At 49.4% G+C, this 13361-nt stretch overlaps 2 protein-coding genes across 6 annotated transcripts; one reads left to right on the plus strand and one right to left on the minus strand.

The window, feature by feature from the left end:
- Nucleotides 1-349: 349 nt before the first annotated feature.
- Mrpl36 (mitochondrial ribosomal protein L36) lies at nucleotides 350-4021 on the minus strand. 5 transcript variants are annotated; one of them, XM_050145735.1, is made up of 3 exons: nucleotides 3903-4021; nucleotides 1475-1814; nucleotides 350-1226 (listed from the first exon to the last, which is right to left on the minus strand). In XM_050145735.1, the coding sequence occupies exon 3, from the start codon at nucleotides 1211-1213 to the stop codon at nucleotides 905-907; it is 309 nt and encodes a 102-aa protein (XP_050001692.1). In that variant the 5' UTR covers nucleotides 1214-1226; nucleotides 1475-1814; nucleotides 3903-4021; the 3' UTR covers nucleotides 350-904. The 5 variants fall into 5 exon arrangements, with proteins under 5 accessions (XP_050001692.1, XP_050001691.1, XP_050001693.1 ...); XM_050145734.1 differs by having other exon boundaries at nucleotides 1441-1814; XM_050145732.1 differs by having other exon boundaries at nucleotides 353-1226; nucleotides 1513-1814.
- A 9-nt stretch (nucleotides 4022-4030) lies between these two features.
- Ndufs6 (NADH:ubiquinone oxidoreductase subunit S6) lies at nucleotides 4031-11070 on the plus strand. Its single transcript, XM_050145730.1, has 4 exons — nucleotides 4031-4189; nucleotides 4726-4779; nucleotides 10498-10620; nucleotides 10882-11070. The coding sequence occupies exons 1-4, from the start codon at nucleotides 4082-4084 to the stop codon at nucleotides 10945-10947; spliced, it is 351 nt and encodes a 116-aa protein (XP_050001687.1). The 5' UTR covers nucleotides 4031-4081; the 3' UTR covers nucleotides 10948-11070.
- Nucleotides 11071-13361: the final 2291 nt, after the last annotated feature.

A 13361-nucleotide genomic window follows, 5' to 3' on the forward strand; every position in this document is an offset into this window, starting at 1 on the left:
TACCAGTAGCAACCAGGTATCACTCCCTATAGGTAACAGAGGGTCCACAGCACTGAGCGTCAGACTCACAGGGCCACAAAACATGCTGTGGTCTGGGATGTTAGTAGTCTACACAAGGTGAACCTGAAATTCACTGGACTAAAGAGATTTTAAACCACAAAAGGGCACAGGGCCAAAGATCTACTCCAAAAGGAAGACAAGCCCAGCCCCACTTTTTAAAACTAATGAATGCAAGTTTTGGGAAAAAAAAAAAACCCCACTGGTGTCCTAATGCTCCCTTCAGAAGCCAGAAGCTTTATCATTTTCGTTGAGCTAAAATGGGCGAACCTCTTCTTGAAAGCATGAATTTGCTGGTATAAAGAACACTACCACTCCAGAGTTTCAGGGCAGTCACGACAAACATTTTTAATTGGTTTCTGAAAGACATCTCTATGTAAACAAGGTTTTCCTTGAGTAAAGGTTGGGATAGGTGTTACCCAACAACACCATTTATTTTTAAGCTGGGATTGCTGTGCTCCCCACAGGAGCCTCCCGGTTCAGTTGGTTTCTTAGAAGCGCTTGCATTCTGCCGCTTTTGATGACGGAACACCAGGGAGGCAGAGGCAGGAGGTTGTCGGCAAGTTTCAGGTCAGCCAGGGCTATGGAGCCAGATCTTGTCTCAAGAGTTAAAGTCAGCTTAGTATTCCTATTTCTTTTGTCCTCCAGCTCCACACAGTTCCAGGAAGAGCAGCAATCCTTTCCCATCTGCAGTTCTGGTCTGGCTAGGTTTGAAGGAATTGGGCAATGACTGGGGTTAAACGGGTGAGTTCAACAAAACTCTAAGGCCCACAGATCTTCGATTACAGAACGCTTACATTTATTTTTCTTTGATACGGCGAAACGAACTTCCTATGAACATATGCCCTCACATTTGCCTCTGCTTATGCCTGGGGTTGGTCTTGCAGAGGACGAACCAGCGCCCACGCCTCTTCACCATGTAGCAGTCCCGGCATCGCTTCTTGAGGACACCCTTGGTCTTGAAGCCCAGCGAGGGCTGCAGGTGCGGCAGGGGGCGGGCCCAGAGAAGCGAGCGCACCTCTGCGCAGGGTCTGGCGCTTGGAAGGGTCCCCAGCAGGAACGAGGAGAAGGCCCGCGGCTTCACCGCGAGGCGACTCAGGTGCAGGAGCGGATCCATGAGCGAAGCCACCGCGCTTCTCACAAGCAGGGCAGCCATGCTGAGGCGAGACCTGTGGGGACAGAAGCGCGGTCACCGGCGGCTGAACGTCTGCCTATCCATCCCTATACCCTCCCTTGCGGGGTTACTTGGAGTCAGAGGTCAGACAGAGCACACTTGCCAGGCTTGCACGCATGGCTCCGCGTTCCCATGTGCCCCTCTGGCGCGCTCCCGGGAAGCCACCAGGACCCCCTGCTCGCACTCCGGCTATCAGCTCTGCCACTCGCCTCTGCCTGCCGCCCACGGAACGCAGACCCACACCTGGGAACGGGTGCCACCCGCCACGATCGCCTGCTTACACGGTCTCGGGCGCCCGTTTACCCAAAGCTTCCGCGTCTGCGCAGTAGGGCGGGACGCCACGGTCAAGAGGATGGCGTGGAGTCACGTGGGATCACAGCCCCTTGGAACGGAAGACCCAGACGCAGGCTTCCGGAGTTACAGCCCTCTCTGTCCTTAGCCTTCTCTGGTCCTGATTCAGGGTCCTGTAGGCTAGCACTCCCCTGGAGTTGCTGGAACCACTGTGGATTGGGAACACTGGTGCCCACGAGAAGACAAAAACTAAGTGCAAAATGCAGACTTAGACTGAAAAGGAAACTGCCAGCTGCGAAAAAAATATGTATATATATATAAATGTATAATATATAAATAGATTTCTTATATATTATACATTTATATCATAAATATATTTACATATTTATTATACATATACATAAGTGTATATCTATAAATATATAATTTTCACACGCACACATTATATATATTTGACAAAATGTACAGGTTACACGTTTCCACTAAGTGACATTCAGGCACACATGGGAAAAGGCCAGGAGAGCAGGAACAGACACTTCTCTAGCTAGTAAGTAAAGTCCTCCATGCCCCCAAACTATGAAAAAGCTTCAAGAGTTTGACCATAAACTCCCACACCGCCACTGGCTTCCAGGTAACTCTCTTCTATCCCGGATTTCAGGTAGTTCATAAACCCATCCACCTTTTTTTTTTTATGTGGGTTACCATCAAGGCCACCCCTCTGGCTCCCAGTCCCACAGATCACACAAAGTTCGCTCAGCGCATCTCGGTACCTGGTCATGGGAATGCCTTGACCCCAGAGTTCTGTGATTTAAAAATAATGTGGGTCACAGAGATGGCTTGGGAGTCAAAACTGCTTGTTATAGAACTCGAAAGCCTAAGGTCAATCCCCAGAACCCATGTGGAAGAAGAGACCGACTTCTTTCACATGGGTTCTGTGGCACACGCGTGTGTGTAAACCCATGTGTGTATGAACATGCAGAATAAGACATTTTAAAAAGAGACAAATCGGGGCTGGGGAGATGGCTTAGTGCACTGCTTCTCAGCCTTCCTAAGGCTGCAATTCTTTTTTTTTCGAGACAGGGTTTCTCTGTAGCTTTGGTGCCTGTACCGGAACTAGCTCTCATAGACCAGGCTGGCCTCGAACTCCCAGAGATCTGCCTGCCTCTGCCTCCCAAGTGCTGGGATTAAAGGCGTGCGCCACCACCGCCCAGCTTGCAATTCTTTAATACAGTTCCTTATGTTGTGACGACCCCCCCAACCACGATTATTCTATTTTCCTTGCTACATCATAACTATAATTTTGCTACAGTTATGAGTTGTAATGCAAATATCTGATAGGCAGGATATATGATATACAACCTCGTTGTAAAAATTGCTTGACCGCAAAGGGGTGCACCTACAGGTTGAGAACCCATGGCCTAGCGGTTTAAGATCGTTTGTTTGCTCTGGGAGAAGACCATCATTCTGTTCCCAGAACCCACACAGCGGCTCAAACCATCTGTAACTCCACTTCCAGGAGATCCGGAGCCTTCTTTCTGGTACCAGGCACCCACACATATGGCCAGACATAGATGCACACACGTAGACACGCACAAAAAAAAAATAGATCCTTTAAAAAGAGGGAGAAAAACGAATCTGCAGAACGGGGCGCGGTGGTGTAAGCCTGAAACACCAGCAGTCTGAAGTCAAGGCAGGAAGGTGGTGAGCACAAGGCTAGCCTGGGTTACATAGCTTAAGGCTAGCCAGGGTAATTCAGATCCACATTTGTTGGGGCAACTTTCAGCTTTGTAAGGCGTGTGTGTGTGTGTGTGTGTGTGTGTGTGTGTGTGTCCTGTGTCTTTCTGCCCTCTCTGGTCATCTTCACTTGTTTTAGACTCACTAAGCACAGAAAGAGCCAGGTCATCAGTCTCCATCCCTGGCCGAGGAATCCTAAGCTCATACTAATTTCTGACACTTTCTTGGAATTAGTGACCCACCCCTGCTCTGCGTCTGGGGTCTCCCTCCATCCTGTCCACATCTGAGCAAAGTTGCTCCCTCTAAGGTCTGACAGTGTATGACGTTCTGGCTCAGATTCAAGTGAGACAGGGGAGCGCGCTCCAAAGTTACAGAGGGCGATTTGCATCTGGTCTACTTGGAGCTTTTCAAGGCTGGTTTTCCAAGCTGGGTAAAATCGCCTGCAGTCTAACCGGAAACTTTATTTATTAGCTCCGTGCTGCAAAAAATGTTCAGAAAGCTCCCTTTCCAGCCCCAACACACACGACCAGGAAAGCTGAGTGCATGTCCTGTGTCTTCTGCTGAATAATCTCTTTCTTTACTCAATAAATAATATTGAAATGTTGCATTTTCTCCATCGCCATAAGAGCGAGCGCACACATCGCACCTGCAGTTTCCATCTCCCTTGTCGCTGTGGCGCAGGAGCAGAACCGGCTTGCCAACCGGCCGGCCCAGGAGCTCCACTTCACGAGGGCGAAATAAGTTCCTCCAGCGAAGTCCCTCCGCCAGCCTGTGCGCCTGCGTCGGCGCTCCGTACGCCGCGCGGGGTCAGGGGTCACCGGGAAGATGGCGGCGGCGTTGACCTTCCGCCGGCTGCTGGCTCTTCCCAGGGCTGCGCGGGGTTTCGGGGTGCGAGTGTCGTCGAGCGGGGAGAAGATCACGCACACCGGCCAGGTAACGGCCGCCGCCGCCGCGCCTGGAGCCCGAGACTGACGGTGGCGGGGCGCCTAGCAAGGTGTGCTTCTGCCAGGCGCGCTCGCAGCCCTTGCTGGGCTCACCTTGGGGTGCAGCCCGCAGCCCCGCTCTGACTGTAGCTGTGACCTCCGGCCGGGAGTCGGTGTTCACTCGTTCTTTGGGTCGTATCTTTGTATTGAGGTCCACGTTTTAGCAATAGGAGATAAAGCAACCCTAACGCTCAATATAATGGCGAACAAACAATCAAAGGAGGAGGCGGCAGAAAGGAGCACTGTCTCCTGAAATGTCGCCTTTTGGAATGGGCTGTCTGAAGGCAGGGGCTTGTCTCCAGTCTGCACTCCTGTCCGTCATTCCCGTGGGGATTCCTTCAGTACAAGCACGCTGCCTTTTGGTGGGTCTTCTCATCAATGGCTGTGGGCCACAGGGAACATTGTCCTGTAGTGTTTGGGATCAATATTAAGTGACGTCACTCAGAATTTAGTTGTAAAGTAATAGATTTTTTTTTCCTTTTACAGGTTTATGATGAAAAAGACTACAGGAGGATTCGGTTTGTAGATCGTCAGAAAGAGGTAAGTGAAGCGAATTCTGCACCTGTCTGGGGGTGGGCTGTAATGAAAACACAGACGCAGTGACGGTACACACATAAATACCTTCAAACACTATATAAGAAACAAGTGGTTTTCACGTTTGTACTTGGACCCATCTTTGAAGTGGCTCATGTCTAAGAAAATATTCTCAAATCTGAGGTATTGACTGGTCCCAGGCTTCTCGTGGAGCTGGTATTTAGTGTGCGCCAGATCCTAAGCGTCATAGAGACCCAGGGCCCTAAATGTAAATTGTGTAAACTCCCCGCTCCCCTCAGAATGCACAGCATCCTGTGACGGTAGTTCAGGTGTCCGAAGCCTCATCTTATTTTCAGTCTGGTACCTGTCCTGGTGGTTCTATTGCTGTGACAAAACACCATGACCCAAAGCAGCTTGGGGAGGAAAGGGTTCTTTTCACTCTGTAACTCTCAGCTCACGTTCCTGAGGGTAGTCAGGGCAGGAGCTGATAGAGACCATGGAGGAATGCTGCCTACTGGCTTGGTGTGCTCAGCCTGTTTTCTTTGGGCACCCAGGACCACCAGTCAGTCTAGAGGTGGCACTGCCTACGGTGAGCTGGGCCCTTCCATATCAGTCATCAAGAAAATGCCTCCACAGACCTGCCTGCAGGCCAGTCCTATGGGGGCGTTTTCTCGATTGAGTCGTTCTTCCCAGATGACCCAAACATATGTCAAGTTGACGTAAAACTAGCCAGCACAGTACCTCCTACATTAAAAAAAGACACACCATTAAAATTTACTGTTCTGATGACTTATTGAGGTAATACTTTTATAGTTTTCGTCAAATAGACCATGCTATGTTCTCCCAGAATAACTTGGGTAGGTTCAGTCCCCCACACAGGGAAAGGTCATTTAGTTCATACCAGTATGACTGCTGCTAGGGTTGGCTGTATCTGGATTTTTGTCTGAGGACTGTGGGTAACAGGATGCTGGGCAGTTAGACCAGATCTATAAGAAGGGTAGGAAGTGCTAAGGAGAATCCTGGCTGGCATGACTGGAGGGGTTTGATGCCTACAAAGGACCAGGGTCTAGGTCTGTGATGTGTGGTCATCTCTGCCACCTGTCCTTGCCCTGTAAGAAAGGCCAGAAGTCAGGTCTAGTGATCTGGGGCAGGTGTACATTGGGATCCCTAAATGCTGCATCTCTGCCACCTGTCCTTGCCCTGTAAGAAAGGCCAGAAGTCAGGTCTAGTGATCTGGGGCAGGTGTACATTGGGATCCCTAAATGCTGCATCTCTGCCACCTGTCCTTGCCCTGTAAGAAAGGCCAGAAGTCAGGTCTAGTGATCTGGGGCAGGTGTACATTGGGATCCCTAAATGCTGCATCTCTGCCACCTGTCCTTGCCCTGTAAGGAAGGCCAGAAGTCAGGTCTAGTGATCTGGGGCAGATATACCTTGGGGTCCCTGAATGAAGAGGAGGCAGAGCACTTGGTTATGTGATTGTCAGGCACGCACTGAGGACAGATAATCCTGTGCTGGGATGTGGTAACAGCAGCCTTGTCGACAGTTGAGGACTTTTGGTGTTACTGGTGTCATATTCTGGGCTGCCAGGCTGGTGTGCTTCTTCCTCTGGAGCTCAGCTCTTCACCTCTGGGGCTGGTGGCCACCCAGTGGTCACAGACAAGGACAGCACGGAAAGTGCCACGGAGCCCTTGCTTCACTTAACTGCCTCTGCCCTCACCCTTGGAAAGTGGTGTCACTTGCAGTTTGAAACTAGGCAGTTGGGTGGAGTATAGGACACCTGGAGATGGGGTCTGCTGTGCACAGGTATGTGCTGATTTTCTGTTGTCAAGGTCGAGAAGCAGACCTCATAAGGGACATACTCTCCTCTGAGTTTAGAAGGCTTAACCTATCATAAATTCTGGTTATAAGTCAGGATCTCAGAGGACGGTATTGGTTATAAATTCATAACCCCCACCTGGGTCCAATGGTTGCAGCTTTTCTCCAAAGCAACAGGAAGTTTCAGCAGCCCGGGACCAAGGTGGATGTTGTATATACAAGATGGAGGCTACCGTAGGCACTACTCCAGGTATGCCTGTGGTTTACAGGCCGCACACATGTGAACATACATTGTCTGAATCATAATTGAACAAGCTTTGAGTTTATTTTACACTGATACCTTCTCTCCATGGAGCTCACATCTCACAGCCTGGGATAGTCACCTGGGTCACTGCTTCAATGGTGCATCAATCTTGATGTATTTCATAGTATCCTGCTTTATCTTTGATAATTCGGTCTTGGTTTGAAATAAAGGAATGTATTTTCTGTAGGAAACCAGATCATAGGCAAATGAACCTCGGCTAAGCCAGCTGGCCATCGAGAAGAAAAGAAATGGTGACTCTTGAGTTTTAACTCACCCTGTGTAAAGGACACACTTCACAGTGTTGGATGGTCGAGGCACTGTGACAAGCCCTTGACAGTTCTCCCGGGGCCTGAAGCGGGCAGAGCCTGATTGAACACAGTGCAGATTTGGCATGTGGTTGGAGTGCTTACGACCGGGCTCTTTATATTCTTGCCTTGAACCAAGTTCCAGGAAGCAGATGTTAATCCTGGGAGGTCAGGGTGCCCTGGAGTGGTGATTAAATGACAGGAGGGCAGGCACTTGTCAGTCACCAGCGTGGAGGTGTCAGCTGTCCTTCCCACAAGGAGACGGCCAGGCTTTGCAGCCGCCTTGATGAATTCCTGAGCGTTTGTTAGTGCGGGCTTTGTGACATACTGTCACCTCGCAGACTCAGGATTCACACCACAGGGCTCCATTCGTATGGTCGCTGCTTTTCCCACACGGGGTGCACGGGGTGCATAGAACAGACAGCTTTCCCTGGCTGTTCTGGGTGCTGGTGTCGAGGAGCTGCCTAACTGTCAGAGGGACTGATCACAGTGGAGTGTGCTCATGGGGGACTTTCTTCCTGTGTTCATGGACGACTGTATGTGGGAAGCTTGGAATCACTGCTGGAGAAGATGTCTGATGTCTTTTTGCTGCAGCGTGCCACCATTTCCAGTGTCTTCCATAGTGTTACAGAGCTGAACCTCAAAGTAGAGACTTACCAAGGGGTAATCTATAATTCATAATGTGCCCTCAGGATATCCAGCCTTTTCCAGACATGCCTGTTTCTGAGTGTGGGTCTCAGGCATCTGAGGAGAGGGGCCAGCATCCTGTTTCTATAGTAGTGGTGTCTCCCCTGCACTCCTTTCTGAGTCAGATTTGGAGACCTCACACCAAGATTTACACCCCCCCCCCCATTCCCTGTCTATACCCCAGGGAGTGCAGGGACTGAACAGCCTCCGGTTCTGGAAGTGAATGGCTTTCTTGATGGACCTTAAGGCTGTTCTGCTGAGGTTCAAGATGGGAGATGCTGGGTGGCACATCCAGGAAGCTGAGTTGTGGCATAGACCTTCCATGCTCATAGCCAAAATCGCTTCAGAAGTGGCTGATCACCCTCCATGGCTTCAAAAAACGGCTGGAGAAGGGAGGACAGAATTTTGCTCGTGGGCCTGGTGTGCTAAGAGGTCGTGTGTACACAGTCAGAACAGATTGCAGCCCTCAGATAATGTGTAGTTTTCTGTGTGCATGTATAGATATTGGGGCTCCAGGTAAAACCCTAGATGTTGGGGTTCTAGGCTGCAGTTTGGAATATTACCACCCTAGATGTTGGGGTTCTAGGGTGCACTTTTGGAGTATTGCCACCCTACATGTTGGGGTTCTAGGGTGCACTTTTGGAGTATTGCCACCCTACATGTTGGGGTTCTAGGGTGCACTTTTGGAGTATTGCCACCCTACATGTTGGGGTTCTGGGGTGCAGCTTTGGAGTACTGCCACCTTAGATGTTGGAGTTCTAGGGTACAGTTTTGGAGTATTACCACCGTAGATGCTGGGGCTCTAGGGTACAGTTTTGGAGTATTGCCACCCTACATGTTGGGGTTCTAGGGTGCAGTTTTGGAGTACTGCCACCCCTTCTCTATCTGAAAGTGAGCTGTGAGGCAGTCTGATATAGCCATAGCCCTGCCAGTCTCTGGGCTTTGCCCCATGGGTTCTATGCTTGGATGTTTGAGTCATTTTGAACCATAAGGAAGCAGTGAAGTGGGCAGGAGTAGTGTAATGGTTCCCTCTCCTCATTTGCTGGGCTTCCCCTGTCCTTAGTGGTGAGCTGAGGTAATGTCGAGGCACACAGAATGGCCTTGCTCTGTTCTGTCAGCATATGGTCCCACTATCCAGGTAGTCTGGAAACAAGTATTGAATATGATGTTAATTGTTCTAAATTTGCCAGAACATGTAAATCTTAGAACCACTGATCTTCAGACCATGCTCATGACAGCAGAATCACACCTAGAAATGACAGTAAATCCTTTAACTGATATGCTTAGCTGTGTTAGGTCCTGTATCAGTCGTGAGGGGACAGCTCTAGGACACCCCAGGACTGAGCAGGTAAGTGATGCTTCTGAATGGTGGCTGGCTTCATGGAGGATAGGCATGGTTCCAGTGTGTTTGTGCCCAGTACACAGGAACCGTCTCCGGGAAATACATGCTGTGGACATGCAGGTGCACTGGAGATACACTAGTTACAGGGCATTTTTCAAGTGGGCAGAAGTAAGCTCTTGCTGGAAGTGCACAACATGATCAGGAAGTGGCCACTTGGTTCTGCCCTGGTAGTCAGCCTGGTCGGTGTCCACTAGTGAGTAAAAGTCCTAGCTGTGAGGGAGCCTGGTAAAAGACACTAGTCATGCCAGTCACTACTCAGTAATCAACTGGTCGAGAGAGAATACAGCACACGTACAGGGTAATGAGTTGATGAAGGACATCATAAGCATCATTAGTGACAGTGCCTCTGACCCCTGCTCATAAACTGACCTCAGAAGAGTAGGACCCAGTCAAACCACTGTCCATAAAGGAGCGATGTGTTCACAGAACACCAGGCCCTGCTCTTTCGTGGGTGGATTCTCTGGGGCCTTCTGGTCTCCAGTGGTCCAGTACTGTTGATTTGTTTATGAATAGTGAGCATGGTGGAAAACTTCGGATGTTCGCCTTGTGAACACAGACAAACCATGTTGGGGGGGACATCTGGTATTGACAGACATGGAGCTGCAGAAGGGCACATGACCCCAGCAGTGAGTGACTGAGACTCAAACTCAAGAAAACTCTAGTTACATAGAGGAAAAGGGTGAGGAGACTCCCAGGGACATAGTCCCCAGCAGAGAGCCACCATAGCCTCATACAACCCTGGGCCTGGGTAAACATTGGTATGGAATGGGGCTTCTGTCTTCTGGACAAACCTGTGGTGCTGTTACACCATGTTCCATGTGGGGGACAAATGATACAGTATTGTTACTTGAAGTCACATTCTTAGGAAATGCACATGACACGGCCCAGGCCATGTGACCATCTATTGGGTTTGGGAGAAGTGTGGATGCCTGTGGGGAGAAAGGATAAGACAGAGCAGGTGACACAGAACGACCCCAAGCCTCAGCAGTTCCTGAATCCAAGGGGGGACAGAGGGGAAATTGACCTTGTTCTAAGTCTGAAGTTTAGGATTATCTCCATTGCAAGAGTGCATGGTATGTACCTCCTACCTGTGCTTAGTTTAAAGGACCGTAGTGCTCATTGTGAGTGACGTTCTATTGACTTCGTGGATTTGGATAGATACACATAACTATGAAGATCTTGTTTGTGTTTCTCCCCTCTCCTCATCTCAGGTGAATGAGAACTTTGCCATTGACTTGATAGCAGAGCAGCCTGTGAATGAGGTGGACCATCGGATCATAGCCTGTGATGGCGGTGGTGGTGCCCTGGGCCACCCCAAGGTGTACATAAATTTGGTATGGAGCTAAGCAGCCTGCTGTTTCTTGATGCTCACCTTCCCTCCCATCCACCTGCCCTGGCTCTCCGGGTGTCCTCACCATGCATGGGGCGAGCCCAGATAACAGCAACAGCCCGAAGTTCAGTCTCTGCCTCATGCTTTCATGGGCATTTCTGGTTGACATTTTACTTCAAATTCAGCCTGGCTTTCAGTGTGCTGTCTAATTGGGATTTGAGGTAAAATATAAAAGTATGAGATAATTCCTTTTGAATCTTTTCAGGACAAAGAAACAAAAACGGGGACGTGTGGCTACTGTGGCCTGCAGTTCAAGCAGCACCATCATTAGTGTGGCTGCCCTGGTCCTCTGACACCAGTGCAACACCTGTCTCCACGTTGGGCGTTTCGGTGTGAGGTCACTGCTCTGTGAACAGTGTCCCTTCTTATGAATAAAAGATGCTACCATCATGGACAGTGGGTGTTTGTTTCTTTCACAGTGTGAGCTCATGTAGCAAACCAGGGCAGGAGCAGCTTCGCTTCTGGAGTGGCTGCCCCTCTAGTGCTGGCTGCTGCACATGGGTACCAGGCACTTCCTCAACTCTTCTCATGTGGGCTGACCAGAGAAATGGCCAAGTGAAGGAGCAGAGAGGAGAGAATCACTTCCGCCTTGTACGCCCACACCATGTACCCTCACCTCAGGTCAGGACCCTCCCTTTCATCCTTCCCCCAGCAGAGGGGCCTCAGACCCTGTTGGAAGGCATTCATGGTTACAGGCCCAGTGAAAGGTGCGCTGCATACTTAACCCAGGGTTCTGATGCAGCAGTATGGCACCAATAACAGCAGCTGGCTGGAAAGGGGTTCACAAGGATGTGGGGCCCCCAGAGAAGTGTTTCCATTGGTCGAGGTTCTTTTGCTCTGCCTGAACCCTGATCATGTAGTCCAGGAAAAGCTTTGCAGTGCCGGCTGTCCTGGACCTTTGGGTGCCAAGGCCACTAGTGGTCAAGGCCCGGCATCCCCACTAGTAGGTTTTTGAATATTCCCTGCCCACGCCTATGGTACATGCTTCTTTGAGACAATCATGGTCATGCACACAGACTGAGGTCTGTGAACTGATTGTATGAGCACTCTACGGCAACCCACATAATCCCAAAGTTTGGTCAGTGAGAGGGCTTGCTGAGAGTACATGCCAGCTCCTAGCCAACACACAGGCAGGGTGTTAGAGTGAGCATGTGTGCAAAGAATGAATGTCTTCCCTCAGAACAGGGACTTCTGACTCAGGCAGTTTGACTCTAAGTCCCTGGAATCTGAAAGCGGTGGCCAGCAGCTGTTCTCATATCTGACAGATCAGACTTCAGGGTCACTAGACAGAGGAAAATGTCCTCATGCGTGTGGGACCGGTGGCTTAAGCCTGAGGTGACACATCAGAACTTTACTTCTTTTCAAGACAGAAAAGTCACATGCAAGCTGGAGGAAATGTTGGAAGCTCACATGGCAAAACCAGTTTCTGGTCTTGCATGACATCGGTTGACATGGGGGAAGTAGTGAAGGCACAGAGAGAAACAGGCCAGCAGGTGAGAAGACACAGATCCCGTCTCTGTAGCGAGCTGGCATCAGACCGCACTCTGAGTTATATACCTGAATAGGCAGAAGGTTTTAATTTGGAATTTATCTCGAGTTACGATGGCTAAGTATGAAGACTTACATAAAATGCTATTTGTGGAGGACTATTGACAATGGGCCCATCGTATAAAACTGTCCTGATTAGATTCCTTTGCTAATCCAATGATACAAAAGCATATAAACAGTACAGTTCGTTGTTGGTTAGACTATATGCACAAAATGAGTGTTCAGAAAAAAGCTTTGCATGTATGCTTTTACTTACAAATATTTTTTATTAGGATCATGGCTAGAGAATTCTGGGAGTGAGGTTTTGGGGGTGTTGACTCTCTTGTATACTTTTTGAAATTTTGATAGTATACATGTCAAATGAAAATACTGTTCCCATGAAAAAGATTTACACAGAAAAATATCTTTCTTATTACTAAAAGTTTTAGAGGAGAAAAATCCCCATATTCCATCCGCATCCTGGTGTCAGTCACTGTGTCCATACTGTGGTCCGTGGTGATGAGAGGAGTGGCCGCAGCTTCTGGTGAACCTCACGTAGACTTCTGCATCCCGCCGTGCCCTGCTGCAGCCACCTGCAGTGACTTACTGAGGCTTGGCCCTGGAGTATTTGAGTCGTCTGCTGTCCTCTTGAGATTGGCAGTAATTGCACTTGAATGCACGTATCTGCTTGTGTTCAGCCATCACCACCAGCTACAAAATACCCCCAATACTGGAGGAACTACAAAGATGTGGCTAGCAATACTGAATTTTAAAACCATAGAAGATTCTTTAAATAAAGTGAAACTGTATCCCACTGAGTCATGTTTTTTTTTATTGCTTTCATACATGCATCCCACGTGTTTTGATTACCCTCAGATTTTTCTCTCATTTCCTTCTAATTTTCCCTCCCGACTTTATGTACTCTTTTTAAATCCACTGAGTCCATTTAGAGCTGCCTGTATGTGTGTGGGTGTGGGACCACCTGCTGGAATGTGGAAAGCTCCTCAGAGGCCGCATCCCTGAAGAAAACTGTCTCTCCTCCATCAATTCCTAACCGCTCCTTGACTGGGGTGGGGGGGTGGGGCTCTGTGACAACCCCCATCCACGCTGATCTGGTGCAGGTCTTGGGTGTGTAGTCACCACCATGATGAGGTCATG

Source organism: Alexandromys fortis, unplaced genomic scaffold (genome assembly GCF_014885135.2).
Source record: "Alexandromys fortis isolate MF-2015 unplaced genomic scaffold, M_Fortis_MF-2015_v1.1 scaffold_50, whole genome shotgun sequence".
Classification (NCBI taxonomy): Eukaryota; Metazoa; Chordata; class Mammalia; order Rodentia; family Cricetidae; genus Alexandromys; species Alexandromys fortis.

Coding starts and splice junctions, on each gene's coding strand:
- Mrpl36 (XM_050145735.1), bottom strand. CDS start 1,213: ATGGCTGCCCTGCTTGTGAGAAGCGCGGTGGCTTCGCTCATGGATCCG.
- Ndufs6 (XM_050145730.1), top strand. CDS start 4,082: ATGGCGGCGGCGTTGACCTTCCGCCGGCTGCTGGCTCTTCCCAGGGCT. Junction 4,190..4,725: donor AGATCACGCACACCGGCCAG/GTAACGGCCGCC, acceptor TTCCTTTTACAG/GTTTATGATGAAAAAGACTA. Junction 4,780..10,497: donor TTGTAGATCGTCAGAAAGAG/GTAAGTGAAGCG, acceptor TCCTCATCTCAG/GTGAATGAGAACTTTGCCAT.